This window comes from Oreochromis niloticus, linkage group LG8, assembly GCF_001858045.2.
Source record: "Oreochromis niloticus isolate F11D_XX linkage group LG8, O_niloticus_UMD_NMBU, whole genome shotgun sequence".
NCBI classification, from domain to species: domain Eukaryota; kingdom Metazoa; phylum Chordata; class Actinopteri; order Cichliformes; family Cichlidae; genus Oreochromis; species Oreochromis niloticus.
Window position 1 is genome coordinate 17,998,588 of NC_031973.2, and position 15,160 is coordinate 18,013,747.

Sequence of the window (15,160 nt, forward strand, 5' to 3'; positions counted from 1 at the left end):
GAAAATATTCAGTGAGGCAGATCCGACTTGATGCGACTCAAAAGAAATTCTCTCAAGTAGAATGACCCTACAAGCCTCAGTACATAGAGGTCGTTTATGTTTAAGCTACATGCGTGTATTGCGACAAAGGTGTTAAAAATTATAGCCACGAAGTTTGTCTGTGTCAGGACGATTTAGACGTACCATCCTGGCTCACGTTAATAACTGCTGTTTTCTTTTACTGCTTTTAAAGGTCACTCAGGCCCATTCATCTCTTGTAAAGTCGGTATTGTTAATATCCTACTTGTAATTCGTCTTGAAGAAATATGCCTCCACTTCCTACTTGAGAAGACTTCTCTGACATTTCTCCCACTATTTCTGACGTAGCGTGCATCCTGTTGTTGTTAGCCTGCAGCCACCAGTTATCTAGCTCCAGCGCCCAGAGCCTGTTTCCTCTACCCAATGAGTGCAAGAGTACGCATCCTGCCAGGAAAGCCTGTCATTCACTCATGCATCATTGTCTCACAGTTTTCATCTGTCAGGGTGTTCAGGATACTGTGTAAAGGTTTCCAGGACACCAGGTGTGCCTTAAGACGGTTATCTAAGCTAAAAACAAACACAGTGTACTTACTGAAAGAAAACAGAGTTTCACTTGTGTTTCAGTGCAGATTGATTTTACTGCAGGTCATTTGGTACGGAGTATCAATATCTGTGCATCATGGCCAAGGGAAAGATGCTAAAGTTTACTTTGAATAAATAGATTTTATAATACACAATTGCATGCATACATTAGGCCTGTATGAGCTGACTCAACTGGGGAAATTGTGCCATCTTGTGGAAGGAGACAGAATCAATACTTTAATATATAGTGCACAAAAATCTAAGTATGGTTTATATACTGTAATTGGGGTGCATTCCAATTAGGAATGTATTGAAATATTTTACTGAAAAATAAAAGAATATAAATCTTTAACTACAAACTTTCAGAAGTGAATAAACTGTCTTTTCCTGCATTTCTAACAGTGTTTTAACCATCAGATCCTCCGGTGTGGTTATGCAACAGCATGCCCTAACTGCTTGTTTTAGTTGCTATCAACAGATGTGAAGAAAATTCTGCTAAAGCTAGGCAGAAAGTGAAAGGGCTGTGCAGAACAAGTCTGGCAAACCCATAAAAGGTTAGAGGGTCAACACTGAGAGTTATAAGCTTAGAGTCCATTAGTGGATTATAACCATAAACACTCCAGGTCTCCTGCATCTCTCTTGGATTAAAGCGAGAGAGACAGAGTGAGAGAGATCAGCTGAGAGAATGAGAGTGCATGGAGAGTGATTGAATTGAGCAAATTCAAAGCTGAACACAGGACTCGGGGCACGTACGTGGAGAAATAAACGCTTGGCGACGACCTGAAGCAAAGTCGGAGCGGTGATTTGGTTTGTCATATTTAAGATATACACTTTATCACCTGACTACGATACTGAACTGTGCGAGGTAAGTTCAGTGAAACACGGTAATCTGTCTGCAGATTTTTTATGTGTGCATAGTGTTGATGTCAGCGCCTGCTATATAAAAGATACAGATTCACTTTAACTGCTAAGGAACCCTTTATCAGTGATCAGTTATGTGGTAGCTTTGAAGATGAAGTGAAAGGATGAGCAGCTAGCTGTCATTTCATTTCATATTTAGTGGGTTTTATTTTATTTTATATTCTGGATGAACAACAGACCAAATGTGTGCTTTTCTATTGTGTATTTATGGTTTCTATCTGTTTGACAATACATAACCTCTGCCATGACTGTCGTCATTGTTGTGTAACTTTCATTTTGTTATGCCCTAAATTGTCTGTGGGTGTGTGTGTGCGTGCGTGCTTGCTTGTGTGTGTGTTTAGGAAGTATGAACGTGGACATCGAGGGGATAATCCAGTGCATCAAGCAGGGAGATGAGAATGGTGTTCAGATAAGGCTGCAGGAGTTCAACAAAGAGGTGACGCGACACAGAAGCTTGTACATTTCTCACATGTTCTAATGCTGCTCATGACATTGGTTGTGTGTGTGTGTCATTGTTTCTCTTCCTGTAGTATGCCCAGTGCTTCTTCTTTGACACAGACGAGAGGGAAAGACGGAGAGTAAGTCTGTTTATGTTGCTGCACCAGAAGGAAAGTTTACAGGCATAAACCCACGTCCTCCCGGTGCTCCTTATAACGTCACCTTATTCCTTCTCACGCCACACCTCCAACTCATCCGCCCCTGCCCGCCCCTACGCACTCCAGAGTCTATGATTAGTAATTCTGCTGTATCAGTTGTCTCTGATCCTCTCTCCTTACCTGCTCAGGCAGATTGAATCCAGGCAGAGTGACCGAATAATTGTCTGGGTTAGAAAAAACTTCTAATTACCTTCAAATTAATAAATATGTTATGATATCCTTCACTGTCCCCTGTTAATTGATTGTCATTCCCAGCAAAGATAACCCTTCTTTTGGGTTAGGAATGACCTCATCCCATCAGTAAATTGCTCCTAAGCTTTGTAAATAGGTTTTTAGGGAAAATGCCATACTGTGAACTTGTAGAAGGACTTCTAACAGCACTATTTCCTCTCTCTTCTGTTACATTTACTGTCTAATGGATGACCATCTCTTAAGCAAAGGCGACTAGAAGAGGTAGGGTTTTGCCACAGTTTGGAAGTAATTAAGCACTGCACATGAAAAGTACCGTAAAGAAATCCAGTAATCCTGGTTGCACTGTTTTACTAGTTCAGGAAGAATAAAGTGAGGGACTACACTGATTCTGACTCTGACTTGGATGAGTACGACCTGGAGGATCGAGGACTCATCCTCAGACAGGTGATCTGATGCTGTCACTCTCTGCTTGCCCAGATGTGATATTCTTAGTCCTTGTAAAAGTTATTATTATGATAAATTCCTGCAAACATGTTTCTGCTCCTGTTCTCAGAATTTAGGTGTTGTCCTTGTGAGGTTCATAAGGACTGAAGTCAAATGTCACCTGTTGAGAGTATGCCTACGCACCCTGAGGATCCTGTCCCGGGACCAAAAAGTCTTGGGGCCTTTGGTGACCGACAGCGCTCTCCTGACTCTGGCCAAACTAGCCGGGCTGACCACAAGTGACATCAGTGACGAAGTCAGCGACCCCGACTCTGATTTCTACGATAACATCATTTCCTCTCTCACCGAAACCAAAGTGCTGCAGGGTCACACTAATGAGGATGAAGCTGAAGCTGAAGCTGAAACTAACGACCAAAACGACGAGCCGCCGGCTTTCGACGAGGATGCCAAAAGTGACATCAGCATCACCAACAGTGGCGATTTGGACAGCATCAGCTGGTTTGGGAGCCACAGGACGAGCATCAACGAACTGCACAGAGGTGGGACGCATCACAGGGTCCTGGAGCGAGGGAGGAGGGACCGCAGGGAGAGCAAGATGGATGTGGAGGAAGAGGTGGAGGAGGTGGAGTCCGGAGAGGAGGCCAAGAGAAAAGAGGCCATGAAGGTGTTGTGTAACGTGGTGTACAACAGCGCCTGGGCACAGGAAAGGTTCAGTGCTCTCAGGTAGGCTCGACACGCACACACAATCGCATCAGTTCCCATAAACTGTGTAATTTTCAGCAGTTTATAATAATCGCAAAGCACCTAAAAACCATATATTCACTTGTTTATACCTGTGAAAGCAACAACTCCCATGCCTGGTAAAGGTTATTATGACAAATAGAAGGACAGGGGACTGAAACATTTGCATTTGGCTTCATCTGGAAAGTTCACATCTATCTCCTTTGTTTCCATCAGGCTCATGTGTGGTCTCATAGAGCGCGTATCCTCCAGTGTCAGCTGGTCGAATCCCTCTAGTGCTCAGTTTTATGAACTGCGCTTCATGTTCCTGATGACTGCACTCCGGCCAGAGCTCAGCACCCAGCTTAAACAGGTCACACGATGTCATATAGTCCAAAGTTATTCCTGTGTTATTCCTCGTTACTGCCCTCACACTGATTATTCTCTTCCAGGAGGGAGGGGTTTCCATCCTCACAGCAGCCTTGGAGAGCTGCCTGGAGGTGCAGTGGAAGGACCAATATGAGTGCGTCTTGGACCCACAGGCACAGCCCATCTCTCTGGAAACCTCTCAGCGCGTCACAGAGATCCTCAAAATTCTCTTCAATATCACGCACAGCACCCACAAGCAGGACCCAAGTGAGGTGTGTGTGACGACCCTCGCATTTTTCAGAAGCTTTGCTTTCATGTTTACTTTTTACAGGAGTTTTAATACAATATATATGTTATTAGTCAAATATGCAATCATATAAAAGCTAAATGTGCTAAAGAACAGGACAGTTGAAGACGCATTAGATGCATCTGTGCCTTTAATCAGGATGATGCGGCTCTGTACCGACACCTGGTGGCGATCCTGCGCCTCTGTCTGATGAGGAAGTGTCTCCTGTCAGAAGACACAGATGAACTGCAGGGGTGAGCACAACGTGACAAAACCCAAGCTGTGAAAATATTCAGGCTTGATAATCTCATAATTTACTATCGTGCAATTATAACACATACTGTGCAGTTATAATTGGTTTAAACGATGGACTGTAAAATGAGATATAAAGCTTCAGAAATTCTTTAGGGTTGCAAAATCACTTTCATGCAGAAGCACTATTTTGAATAACATTTGAAGCAACAAGGATGAGTCTATAATTATGAGTTTAATAACACGCACCTTCCAGATAGACTCAATCTTCAGCTGCAGGTCTGATTAAAATCCCAAGTATATATAGAAATCAATGCATTTTTATTAGATCTAGATGTTCTTATAAAAAGAAAATTTTGAGATATAATTCCAATAATAGTGTATTTTGAGTAGCATTTGTTATCATTTTGGATGAAACAGCGTATAATCCATCCAGCCAAACAACACCAAATGTTTAAAGGGGGATCTGCTCTGATCATTTTCAGCTCCTTTTTATTTTCAGGCTCTATTGGAGTAGCTTTGCATGGTTCACTGTTCAAAATAACCCTTATTTATCACAGGGATTACTTGCACATACACTGACCTCCAGTCTAACAGTATATGTCTAAAAAAACAAGGAAAAGCAGAGCAGGGAATAGGTTTTCCCCGCTCTCTTCTATCAACACTCACTCCTTTGCCGTGACCTTCTCTCACTCCCGCAGTCACACAGTGAACCTGTTGTCAGCGCTTCCTCTGCAGTGTCTCGATGTGTTGCTGACGGTGCCCCTGGAGCCAGATTCAGAGCAGTGCGAGGGGGTCAACATGGACTGCGTCCACACCCTGCTGATGTTCATGGAGAGACGCCTGGAGGCGGTGAGGGAGTAGAAAAGAGTTCTGTTTGTAGAAGTCTTTTCTGATCCATTTGTGTGTTTGTGAAGGGGTTTTTTTCTTAGTGATTTGTTCTTAAAGTTTATATTTTGCAGCGTGAAAAAGAGAGCAGCTGGTATTACGGAAATAACGGAGAGGATTTGTTTTATGTGCTTTTCAGGGAGATAAGATCAAAGAGAAGCTGACACCAATCCTCAATCTGCTGACGGAGAGCTGCAGGGCTCACAGAGAAACACGGCACTACATCAGAAAATATGTAATATATACGACACCTCAGAGATAGCTCCTGTGTTTAGCTTTTTGATGTTTTGATGCCAAAATACTAGAAGCACGTTTAATGTCCAGTATGCTTTTGATCATTTGCATGTAACCAACCAACACCTGACCTGTGCAGGCCTGGACTCTATAAGACTGAAGACTATAAGACTACTCACTTGTAGTATGCATAGTACTGTGCAAAGGTCTGGAGACACCCCTCATTTCTATATATATGTATTGCTGGAAAAAATAGAAATACAGTATAACCACTTTTATTCTTCAACACAGCCTGAACTGTCTTAGGTAGCTTTCTTGTAATTTCTTCAAGTAGTATTCAGGGTTAGTTCCCTAAAAAAAAGTTCTTCTTTGGATGTTGGCTGTCTTTTGTTTTGTTTTCTGTAAAATGATACGATACTGCCTCAGTAACATTGAGGTCCAGGCTCTGGGAAGGCCAATCCATGCACTGGCAGTGTGTTTGGGATCGTTGTCATGCTGAAAATGAAGCTATTGCCAATCAGATGTTTTCCAGATTGCATTGTATGGTGAATGAAAATCTGATGGCACTTGCCTGATTTATAATTTCGTCACTTTTGACAGGATCCCCCAACACCACTGACTTAAAAGCAACCCCAAACCATGAACTGGCCTCCCAGTTTTAAAGATGCATGTTAACACTTACTGTTGTACATCTCTCCTGACCTCCTCGTACATACTGAGGACAATTTGAAGCAGACAAGTTTACAACTTCCTCTTCTGTCCTCCATTTGTCCAGTTTTCCTTGAATGCACACCATGCTGAGATGTGTCACGTTTTTGGATAATAGTCTTTGAGAATTCCCATGTTGGTGCAAAATACTATTTTATGCCTGCCCAGCTGTGTTACCTTTGGAATTTTTATAGATACAAAGGAAAGTAGCACAAATTGTATGTTTTGGTGACAGGTTGCTAAAGATCCAGTTGAAACTGGTTCATCCTATGAGTTAGATCCCTCTTTATGCTTGAGTAATTCATAGTTCAGTGTTAAGTGGTTTAATGAACACAATACATATTTCTCTGAAAATGGTCAAGTACAAGGACTGAGCTGAAAATGAGTGAAAAAGCAGCCAATGTTTAAAGAAAAATGAAAAAATAAAAATAAGCGGTTGCTGAAGACTTTAGCACAAAGACAGCAGATCCTTTAATTCTGGGAAGATGTGAGTTGGCAGACTTGTCCTCATCCCTAAACACCCTTCTCCTCCCTCCAACACGCTGACTATGAGAAAGGATTTTTCTTTATATATTTGATTTGTCTCAGACTTTGAAATCCATCATTGTTTTGAGGTTAACGGCACATTTTTGTTTCATTTGCAAGCATCAAAATGGTCTTGCTCATATTTATTAAAAAAAAGAAAGAAACAAAACACATTAAAGAAAATTAAAGCTATAATGTGTCGCCCTCGTTAGATCCTGCCTCCTCTGAGAGACGTATCACAGAGGCCAGAGGAAGGCACCACAGTGAAGAGCCGTCTGATTCGTCTTATGACTCATCTGGACACAGACCTCAAACACTGTGCCGCTGACCTCATCTTTGTCCTCTGCAAGGAAAATGGTAACAAGAAGCACTATGTGGATTAATAGGGTGAAGTTACAGTCTGGTGATAAAAATAGAAAAATGCATATTGAAATCAGATGGTATTTAAACAAAGGGCGTCATTAGTTTTTATTGTGCTTTAAAAAAAACTCTTATTACCTTTTAAATATTTGTGTTTATGTATTTATTATTATTATTATATAGTCTTGATAGTCATGTTTTCAGTGATTATATACATTATTTTAAATTTAATCTGTGAATGCAGTGGTGTTGAAATGTTTTTGTAGCTCTTTTTGCATTTTTTTCTTTCGTGCCTTATTGAGAACACCAACGGTTCTTTTCCCAGTGAGGCGTTTTGTGAAGTATACGGGTTACGGTAACGCAGCAGGTCTGCTGGCCACCAGGGGGCTCCTGGGAGGTCAGGGGCCCAGGACCTCTGATACCCAGTACTCCAGCGACTCTGATTCAGACACCGAGGAGTACCGGCAGGTCAGAGACCGCATCAACCCGGTGACGGGGCGGGTGGAGGCAGTGCAGCCAGACCCTATGGAGGGCATGACAGAGGAGGAGAAGGAGGAGGAGGCCAAGAGGCTGATCATGCTCTTCAACAAGCTGTCCAGGTAAGCAAAACGTCAAAAAGCTACAAACATGAGAGATACACAAAAGTCTCAGATGCTTCTAATGAATACAGTAAACGTCAACTGATTCCCACCACACCACAGCAAAAGTTTACAGATTTAATTTATTAAGGTACAAATACAGAGTTGCAATAAAAGTGTTGAGTAGACTGTACATGTGTATATAACCAAAAGCTAATTCCAGCACTTCCTCTGCAGTGTCTCAATGTGTTGCTGCAGAGGAAGTTCTTTGATGAGCATTAATGGGTCAAGTAATCATTAAAATTGTACACTGGTAAGAAACAGTAAGGTCTGTAAAACTCAAGTGTTCCTCTTGTTCTTGCATAATACAGAGGATTGATGGTGAATTAAACAGTTAGGCTGTTAAAGCTCACATAGGTACCATAAACTTAAAAGACTACCACCAGACTTCAGTGCATATGTACTGGGACGAGAACCAGGTTACTGCTGGTGATCAAATCGCCTGCATCTTGTGTATTTTACAGAGACAACATCATCCAGCCGATGGGAGTGGATGAAGAGGGGAAGCTCGTCCCAATGTCAGGACTGAAGGAAAATCCTCTCTCTGAGGAGGCGAGGTCTGAGTCAGAGAATGACGGAGAAACAGAGGAAGGAGACAAGGACTGATTTCTGTTCATCAGTTTGTTCAGTTTATCGATATTACTTTGTAAACATTTCACTTGTACAGGTCATCAGTGGAAAAGATGTGTTGTGTCTGTGTGGATGGTGTGAAAAGACAGAGGGATGTAGTTCTCGACCAAACAGAGTCATGCTGAGAGAGAATAAATTCAAGAAAGGATATTTAAAAAAAAAAAAACTAGACAAAAAAAACAAAGGTAATTTCACACTTCTTCTTCTTTTGACTCAGACTGGCAACATAGAGCAGCAGTACAGTCACATGTGAGATCACAATGGTGAAAAGGCCATTTTGATCATGTAGTAGATTCAGCAGAAGAATACTACCCATTAATGTTTCAATAAAGTTTTCAATTCGATTAATCTGCGGTATCGAACAGTGTGATTATCTGCACAGCACGCTGATGTGTCGTACCACATGACATCTGCTGAGGTGTATGTTCCTCATATTAAGCTAAAAATGTCAAAAAAGCTCCAGATGCTCTGGCCACATCTGCACTGCTAAAATCAGCTTGTATATTTATTTTTACCTGTGGCTCTGTTGTATTCAAGGCACTAATGGCATTTTCACTTTGTTGTATTACACTTTAGCAGGGGGTTTGTTACCAGGTTGCACTTGTTCGCCCCTTAACACATTAATTTCACAGCATTTGCCCGATTATTATAACAAATAAGTTCATGAGCAGGAAGACTAGCAGCTTATGGGTGGTGTTTCACTTTGACTGCCATTAAGACTCAGTTTAGAAGAGGAAAAGTGAAGCTTAAAAAGAGGAGGAGGGCACAAAATGTTAAATGAGTGAAAGTCATGTCTCTTGTCACCCTGATCATGTCCCTGTGACTTGTTTTAAAATCCTAAGATAGAAATCAGTGCACTCTTATTCTCCATACAGTATAAGTTAGACCATTTGATCCCGGGTGAAGTACAAGCCAACACAGCACCAGTGTCATTATTAAACATTATTCACAAACATAACTGAGATGTTTTAAGACGCCAAGATTAAAAATCTCAAATTAGTAAAACAGCCACCGCTTCCAAATATTCAGTACTCCATCATCTCCTCCAGGGACATCTGCAGCTCCACAGACTTCAGGGAGGAGGCGCCGTTTTCAACAGCCATGTTCTTGAGTAACTCCATCGAAGACAGGCACACCTGAGCGGAGAAAATAAATAAGGAGCGGGAGTCAAGCGCGAGTGCAAAGGCGACGCGTTTGAGCTCGACGGTAGCCGTGAAATCAGAGAAAGGTCGAGCAATGAGACGCGTCAAGCTGGTTTCTTTGACAAACTTTTTGTATAAAGCTTTTGATTTCTCAGTGTGCCGTCCTGTGTGGAGGCTGAGGAGCAGGAGGGAAAAAAAAAACCTTTTACACCTGAAGGATCAGCTGTCAGCGCCCGTATTCAGGCTTTGTTCCCTTTGTGCTGTTAATCAATACTGAGGCAAAATTGCCTCTTCAAAAGTGCTGCTGAGTACGGCTCCCTCCTCGTGCGAGGGCAATTTTAGAGGTTGATCACTCATGAAATTTAATACAAGTTTGTGCAGCAGAAAGGGGGAAAAAATCTCTGCCTATTTGAAATACTGCTTAGAGGTCTGTGAGAGCACAGCACTGTATGCATGTTTTAAATATTTTCAAAAAGTTTCCTCACCTCCACTGTGATGAGTTTTTTCTCCCAAGGCCTGCATTGTGGGTCAGGCCACTTTTCCCCAATACAGAAGAACAAGGAGCAGGGAGCGCACTCTTTACCGTTCCCCTCAATGAAGCCCAATATTCCTAAGCAGACAGGAGACAATACATAAAAAAAACTGTACCCAAAGCCACCAAATTCACAAAAGCGCCAAAATAATTCTGCTAACCTACCTCGCACAAAGTCCGTGAACTTGTAAAGAGGCTGAGGATACAGTTTAGAAATCTCTTGGGGCTGTCTGCTCTGGTCAAATTTGCAGAAGCTCCAGAAAGCTTTGCTTTCCCCCCGTCGCTGGCTGTAGACCACTTGGCCCGACACGCCAACTTCCAAGCCATCACCCAGCATGTCCAGAATCCGCTGGGTGAGGCTGGCTTGATTTTGATCCACCATGGCTACGGGACTTGGCAGGGAGACTATAGTGAGGCCTGAATCATGATCCAAAACTGTCCCATTGAGATCAGTCCTGATGTGAATACAAGCATTTTTATTTTTCAGTTATCGGAGAAGATTTTTGAGTTTAAAACAGTCGCATTTGCTAAAGGATGTTTTGTATTTTTTTAATCAAAGATATCAGCAATGAGAAATCCTGCAATATATAAACTATAATTAGTTATAAGTTAAACAGACCACATGTTATATTCAGTATTGCTGTTTTCACTGCAGTTGTTGCACTGATGCTAAGTTGAAACACAGCAGTATGGTTACAGAAGTAAACAGCATAACGACAATAAAGAGTGTTGAATCTTGAACTTTGAAGGCAAAAATGGCATACTGTGAATTTAGAGATTACATTTTCAGTCCTTATTCTAAGCTCTGTTCCCTCAAAATACTTTGCCTGGTGAAGGGGAACTTGGCTGAATAAATAAATCATTAAATTTAAAACAAATTTACTGAGCTTTAGAGGTGGGAGGATTTCTTTTCTCTTTTTTTTAAAGGAAAGCCAAGGTGGTACTCATGCCTTCATGCTAATGTAAACTCCTGATCTCAGATAGAAAAAAGGGTAGCATCTCCCTCAGTTTATCCCTCTAGGAACGAGAATAAGGAAGCACGATTTACAGTATATTTGAACTGGAACTGCTGAGCATCTGTCGCATTCATTTTGATGTTACCTGTAGACCAAGCGCACTCCAGCCTCATTCTCAACCATCTGCTCCAAAACCTTCACCCCTCTGTAGTACACAGATATCTTGAATTGCGTCCCTGTGGATTCAGAGACAGGGGCTGTGTGTGAGGAAAGGTGCTTACAGTTCCACTCTGTCCCTGCTATTCACATTGTCAGGGCGCTTTGTATTTAAGTCCCTGTTAAACATGTTCCATTTGAATACTGTGTGTGCTGGATGTCATTTCAGTGTGTCTGTGTAAAAATCCCCATTTGTCTGATAAAGCAGCATCCCACCCCCACCCACTCGCCCACCCCCTTCTCCAACTTACTGAAATTATCTCCATCTCTGGTCTTTTGCATTGTCTGTAGGAACTGTGCCGCCAACTGCTCATCATAGGCCCCTCCCTCAGCTCCCCCAATTGGATGTGCTGGTTGCTCAGGCAACCCAGCTTCAGTAACTGCACCCTCATACATTACTGGATACTGCTGTTGCCCAGGCAACGGGTGTCCACCAATCGCAACCTGATTCTGCAGCTGTTGTTGCTCGGGAGGAGGCTCAAAGCCTGCGGTGCCCTCTGTGGAAAAGTTGGAGAAACTGAACCAGCTTGTAGAAAAGTACCTCGGATACTCTTTGTTTTCTGCTCTGACTGCAGCAGCAGCGAGGAGGAAAATGATAAGCAGAGCTGATAAGCCTACCTGCTTCAGGGCCGATGTTCATTCCTTTGAGACACTCCTGGAGAATATCCGGGCTGGCAGCAGATTCTGCTGGCAGATATGGACCAGTTCAGACACACTCAGATGGCGATTGTCGCTAATAAGCGGCAGACTAATGTTCCCCTTCTAAATCCAATGAAAAAGGCGATTGCTCTCACCCGAAAACACAGCGTCTTCTGGAAGGAGGAGACATCCTTCTAAATAGTGGACGCCCTGGGACTGGGATAACACCAATACACATCTTATACACTTACATCAATACCCAGCATTTCAGTAATACCTCTTTTTTGTTACCATCTGTCCTATTACAGGTAAAACAATCCAACAGAGCAGTCTCACCTCTTGAATGGAAATGCCCAGACCTGCAAGCAAATCAGCCCCATCTTGTTCCTGGGATCCAGCACACGAGTTAGCTTCAGGAGTGAAAACAAGCATTTATTTTATTTTCTGAGAAACATGTCAGTTAGAGATACAGAGACACGAGTGTATGCAAAATGTGCTGCATGGACAGACAGGAACTGAGCATGCGGTGCACAACTGCATTATCAGATTTAAATTGCAAATGCAATATGAAATTGATTGATTGCAGTTATAAAATAAGTATAAAGCATAACATCTTGCTGATCTTTTTTTTTTCCTGTGCATTTTGAGTGCCAAAACAGCAGAGTTTGCTTGAAATAAGCAAACAATTTCTTTTGAATTTGCTTTCTATCGACTGTAACTAAGATCCAAATGGTCAGCAGGTCCTCACCTTTTGACGCTGACTCGTCCGGCCACTGAAAGACTTTATGGGGGTTAGCAGCGTCATTCTTCTTGTCATCCAGCATTTTGAAGCCTTTAGCTCGTAGGGCGCTGCGGAAGTTCCTCTTCCAGACTGAGGGGTCTCCATTAGCCCGGCCGCTGCCGCTCACCTCCGCCCAGGCCTGCGAAGCAAAACCAGGATGAACGCCGGAAGAAACTGCTGATATGAACAGGCTAAAGACTAACAAAGAACGGATTAGTGGACAAAGAATGAGATAAGCAGAAGATGGACGGATAGCTGATATCAAATTCATGCTCATGACTGGTTTCTATTAGATTGTCATGTCATGTCAGACCCTGATGGTTACCTTAAAGATGAGAATGTCAGTGTCAGAGGAGTCCTGTCTCAAAGCGTGTTTCCACGGGATGCAGAACTTTGTTTGCTCTGGGTTTGTCCACTGGACACCAGGATATTTGTTGCTGTTAATCTGTTCCCGCAGCCACGGGATGAGCAGCGGTTTTGAATGAGCCATTTCTACAATAAGACAAAATATAACGTGAGCTCTGTCATCACAGCCTGATGTACCACTTACTGATCCTGTACTCTTTTGCTATCATATGAACAATCACTGTATAGTAACTTGGATGTGATGTAGGCTATTCCTTCATTCAGGCAGTTCATTAAAATAGCTTGTCTGTACTGGAGGTTAGATCTATATAATTATTTACATACAGACAAATTTAGTAGCTCACCAGTCATAAAAAGAAGAAAACAAACAAAAAAATAGAAATCTCTCAAAAACTTTGACTCATATTTATTCAGTAAACAACAAACTGAATTCACGTTTTTATATCCAAATTTTAATCGGCACACTGGTCATCTCTGAAAGTCAGGAATTAATAAAGCATAAAAAACACTCAAACTCATTTTTTGTTCAGGAATGAAAATAAATAACTGTAATTTTGCATCTTAATCCAAAAATAATCATTTACCTTCCTACTTTTTCTGCTTTTTTTTGTAAAACAGTACATTTTAAAAATCACACATGACAACAATACTTATATTTTTACACTAAAAATATGATTTTGATTAAAGAGCGCAGACTGGTTGATTAAATTTACAGAAATATAAAAAAAATACATATTTTGGTAATTACCAGTACTTTGGCATAAACCTTACATTGAGTAGTGCTCTAACAAAATACTCAAGAACAGTATATTCATATTTATTTATAATTAATTTTCTTTTTTAGATTATGCATTCATTTGAACTATAATTCCATGCTTGCCTGCAGATGGTGCTATTTAGTCTCACACCTCATGCAGCAACAGCAAAAAAGTAATCTATAACTGACACTATTATATTAGCATGAGTGAGTTAACAGAAAAAAGGGCCCAATTTAAATGAAGGTTTCAATTAGATGATCAAATATGCATTAGACTGTCAAAGGTTTAAGAAGAAGAAAAAATGCCTGAGCATGAACATCCGGATGTCAGGAAAGCTGTCGTGCAGCTGGGACGATTACAGGTTTTTATTGCCAATTCTGAGTTGCATGAAAGAGGAAGCGGGCACATAGACAACAGCTGTTCAGCAACAGTAGAAACGGTGTAATTATAAAAATTAATTAACTAATTAACGACATTACTTACGATAATATAAAATAGTATTAAAGTGTAATAATACTAAATACTAAGTGCTTATAATGTATTAAAGTGTAATTTAATATATGAAAGTATTTATATAATCCTAAAAATCTTCCACACAGCATTTATTTTCATTATTTTAGGTCATATTTTAATAATAACAGTTATTTAGGCTAGTCTTGTTGTTTAACTGTCGTCAAAGTAGAGCATAAGCGGTCCTTACAGCTCCCTGAACCAAACATACTCAAGTGCAAACACTCCAGGATCGGAAACGAGTACAGTCTTTGAACAATGCTGTAGTTATAGTAGTAACCTTTGTATTGATCCCACTCTGGGACAGCGGTGCCAGCGCTAACAACAAAAACTCTCCCACCTTCAGTGATGACGTTTCAGTCGGTGCAGATGAGCGTTGACTTGAAAGTCAGAGCGTTTCCTGGGTGCAGAAATCAGTACAGTGACGGCTGTACGGTAGCTGTGTGTCGTGTCGCTTCAAGCTGTGCTCCAAACTGTCACATACCGTCCCCGCTGCAGATCCTTTAAACACTGCCCTGAGTGCGGCTGCTTTCCGGCTAACAAGTCTTTCTCGGGAAACTCCGAGTTCACGGTTTCGTTTTCCAGATGTGACGTCACGACGGGTTCATACCAGCTGGTCCCGCTAGGAGGGGTTACACACACACACACACACACACACACACTGGCATAATGCACATCTAATCCCTCTGAGGTAAACAATTAAGACAAATGGAAATACCCTGCTTTGAAAATTAATGTCTTTATGGAAAGTACATCGGTTGGTACCAAATTCGAAAAACGTATACCTGGGTGAACTGCAATACAGAAACTTCTGTCCTTTTTGATTTGTGTCAAAAC

At 41.6% G+C, this 15,160-nt stretch overlaps 3 protein-coding genes across 4 annotated transcripts in view; 2 read left to right on the plus strand and 1 right to left on the minus strand.

Moving 5' to 3' along the window:
* Window positions 1-15,160, plus strand: part of LOC100701335 (protein tyrosine phosphatase receptor type H) — a 574,626-nt gene that overhangs the window by 460,259 nt on the left and 99,207 nt on the right. The window lies entirely within an intron of this gene.
* On the plus strand, window positions 1,153-7,758 carry LOC100705555 (synembryn-A). Its single transcript, XM_025909574.1, has 13 exons — window positions 1,153-1,465; window positions 1,863-1,957; window positions 2,052-2,099; window positions 2,613-2,630; window positions 2,724-2,813; window positions 2,923-3,536; window positions 3,771-3,906; window positions 3,986-4,174; window positions 4,348-4,442; window positions 5,142-5,292; window positions 5,468-5,563; window positions 7,008-7,152; window positions 7,481-7,758. Exons 2-13 carry the CDS (start codon window positions 1,868-1,870, stop codon window positions 7,756-7,758), a joined length of 1,950 nt encoding a protein of 649 aa, XP_025765359.1. The 5' UTR covers window positions 1,153-1,465; window positions 1,863-1,867.
* irf3 (interferon regulatory factor 3) lies at window positions 7,858-14,910 on the minus strand. The gene is made up of 11 exons (XM_005448320.4): window positions 14,664-14,910; window positions 13,015-13,181; window positions 12,657-12,828; window positions 12,245-12,318; window positions 12,064-12,124; window positions 11,888-11,953; window positions 11,521-11,766; window positions 11,199-11,289; window positions 10,263-10,552; window positions 10,051-10,175; window positions 7,858-9,559 (listed from the first exon to the last, which is right to left on the minus strand). The coding sequence occupies exons 2-11, from the start codon at window positions 13,177-13,179 to the stop codon at window positions 9,449-9,451; spliced, it is 1,401 nt and encodes a 466-aa protein (XP_005448377.1). The 5' UTR covers window positions 13,180-13,181; window positions 14,664-14,910; the 3' UTR covers window positions 7,858-9,448.

What these genes read in the sequence shown, in the direction of transcription:
- LOC100705555 (XM_025909574.1), top strand. Translation starts at nt 1,868, where the DNA reads ATGAACGTGGACATCGAGGGGATAATCCAGTGCATCAAGCAGGGAGAT. An exon ending in TCAGCACCCAGCTTAAACAG is followed by an intron (nt 3,907 to 3,985) that starts GTCACACGATGT and finishes ATTCTCTTCCAG; the next exon opens with GAGGGAGGGGTTTCCATCCT. An exon ending in ACAAGCAGGACCCAAGTGAG is followed by an intron (nt 4,175 to 4,347) that starts GTGTGTGTGACG and finishes GCCTTTAATCAG; the next exon opens with GATGATGCGGCTCTGTACCG.
- irf3 (XM_005448320.4), bottom strand. Translation starts at nt 13,179, where the DNA reads ATGGCTCATTCAAAACCGCTGCTCATCCCGTGGCTGCGGGAACAGATT. An exon ending in TGGGCATTTCCATTCAAGAG is followed by an intron (nt 12,125 to 12,244) that starts GTGAGACTGCTC and finishes GTGTTATCCCAG; the next exon opens with TCCCAGGGCGTCCACTATTT. An exon ending in AAAAACTCATCACAGTGGAG is followed by an intron (nt 9,560 to 10,050) that starts GTGAGGAAACTT and finishes TTCTCCGCTCAG; the next exon opens with GTGTGCCTGTCTTCGATGGA.